The sequence below is a fragment of the Camelina sativa genome, chromosome 5, assembly GCF_000633955.1.
Source record: "Camelina sativa cultivar DH55 chromosome 5, Cs, whole genome shotgun sequence".
NCBI classification, from domain to species: domain Eukaryota; kingdom Viridiplantae; phylum Streptophyta; class Magnoliopsida; order Brassicales; family Brassicaceae; genus Camelina; species Camelina sativa.
This window is the reverse complement of record NC_025689.1, coordinates 8,127,132-8,127,908: the sequence shown is the minus strand read 5'-3', so window position 1 is coordinate 8,127,908 and position 777 is coordinate 8,127,132. Positions and strand designations below refer to the sequence as shown.

Here is a 777-nt window from a genome sequence, read left to right as displayed (position 1 = left end):
TACACAGGAAAAGAGTATGCAAGCAAAAAGGCAAGTGGTGATCTTAGGAGGAAAGATAAGGTTGAACCGTATGCATACTGGCCACTTGATCGCAAGATGATGAGCCGTAGACCAGAGCAGCGGGCAGTTGCAGTCAGAGGTATGTCAAGTGTGGTCAAGATGGCAAAGAGGATGGAAGGGAAGAGCGCTGCAGAAGCACTTGCCACTACCAAGTTCAAAAAATTCAAGAGGAGTGGTCAAAAGAAATCTGCTGGGAAGAAGAAAAACAAGTAAGCAAGTGACATAGGCTCCTCACCCATGTTTTAAGATATCATAGGAACAATAGGTTATTTAAAAGCACATTTTTTGACTGCTGAAACTTTAAAGACCTTTGTCCATGTCATATTGTAATCAGGTTTTGAATTATGGTTTTCAGAGCTGATACTTGAAAGAGAAATTTTATCAACGGCAGTACCGGATGGTTCTTTTTCATTTGATCCATCTCAATCAGAGTAGTTAAGAGCAACAACAGGACAGTCCTTCCCTTATTTGTTGCAGAAGAAACAATTAGCTTGACAGTCGCAAATTTTGATACTTATTACCCGCATAACTGAGAGACATCCTCTACTAGCATCATTAGAGTTTTGTAACATCTCTTAAACACTAAATTACCTAAACAAGGATTGAATTCTACTATATGTTCTTTTTCTTATGTCACTGCCGAACTAACACAGCAAGAACAGAGTTCTGGAATCAGTGTAAGTTTTGCGTTAGATGTGTGACGAAACTACGCTTCCT

The 777-nt window shown here is 39.5% G+C and overlaps 1 protein-coding gene across 2 annotated transcripts in view; it reads left to right on the top strand.

Moving 5' to 3' along the window:
* LOC104786127 (RRP12-like protein) overlaps positions 1-478 on the top strand; it is a 10,766-nt gene extending 10,288 nt beyond the window's left edge. Inside the window, exons 22-23 of one of the 2 annotated variants that reach the window (XM_010511461.2) lie at positions 38-269; positions 416-471. In XM_010511461.2, coding sequence (XP_010509763.1) covers positions 38-269; positions 416-428 — 245 coding nt within the window. In that variant the 3' untranslated portion in view covers positions 429-471. Of the gene's footprint in view, positions 1-37 lie in introns of both variants that reach the window. The other variant, XM_010511463.1, reaches the window with a different exon arrangement.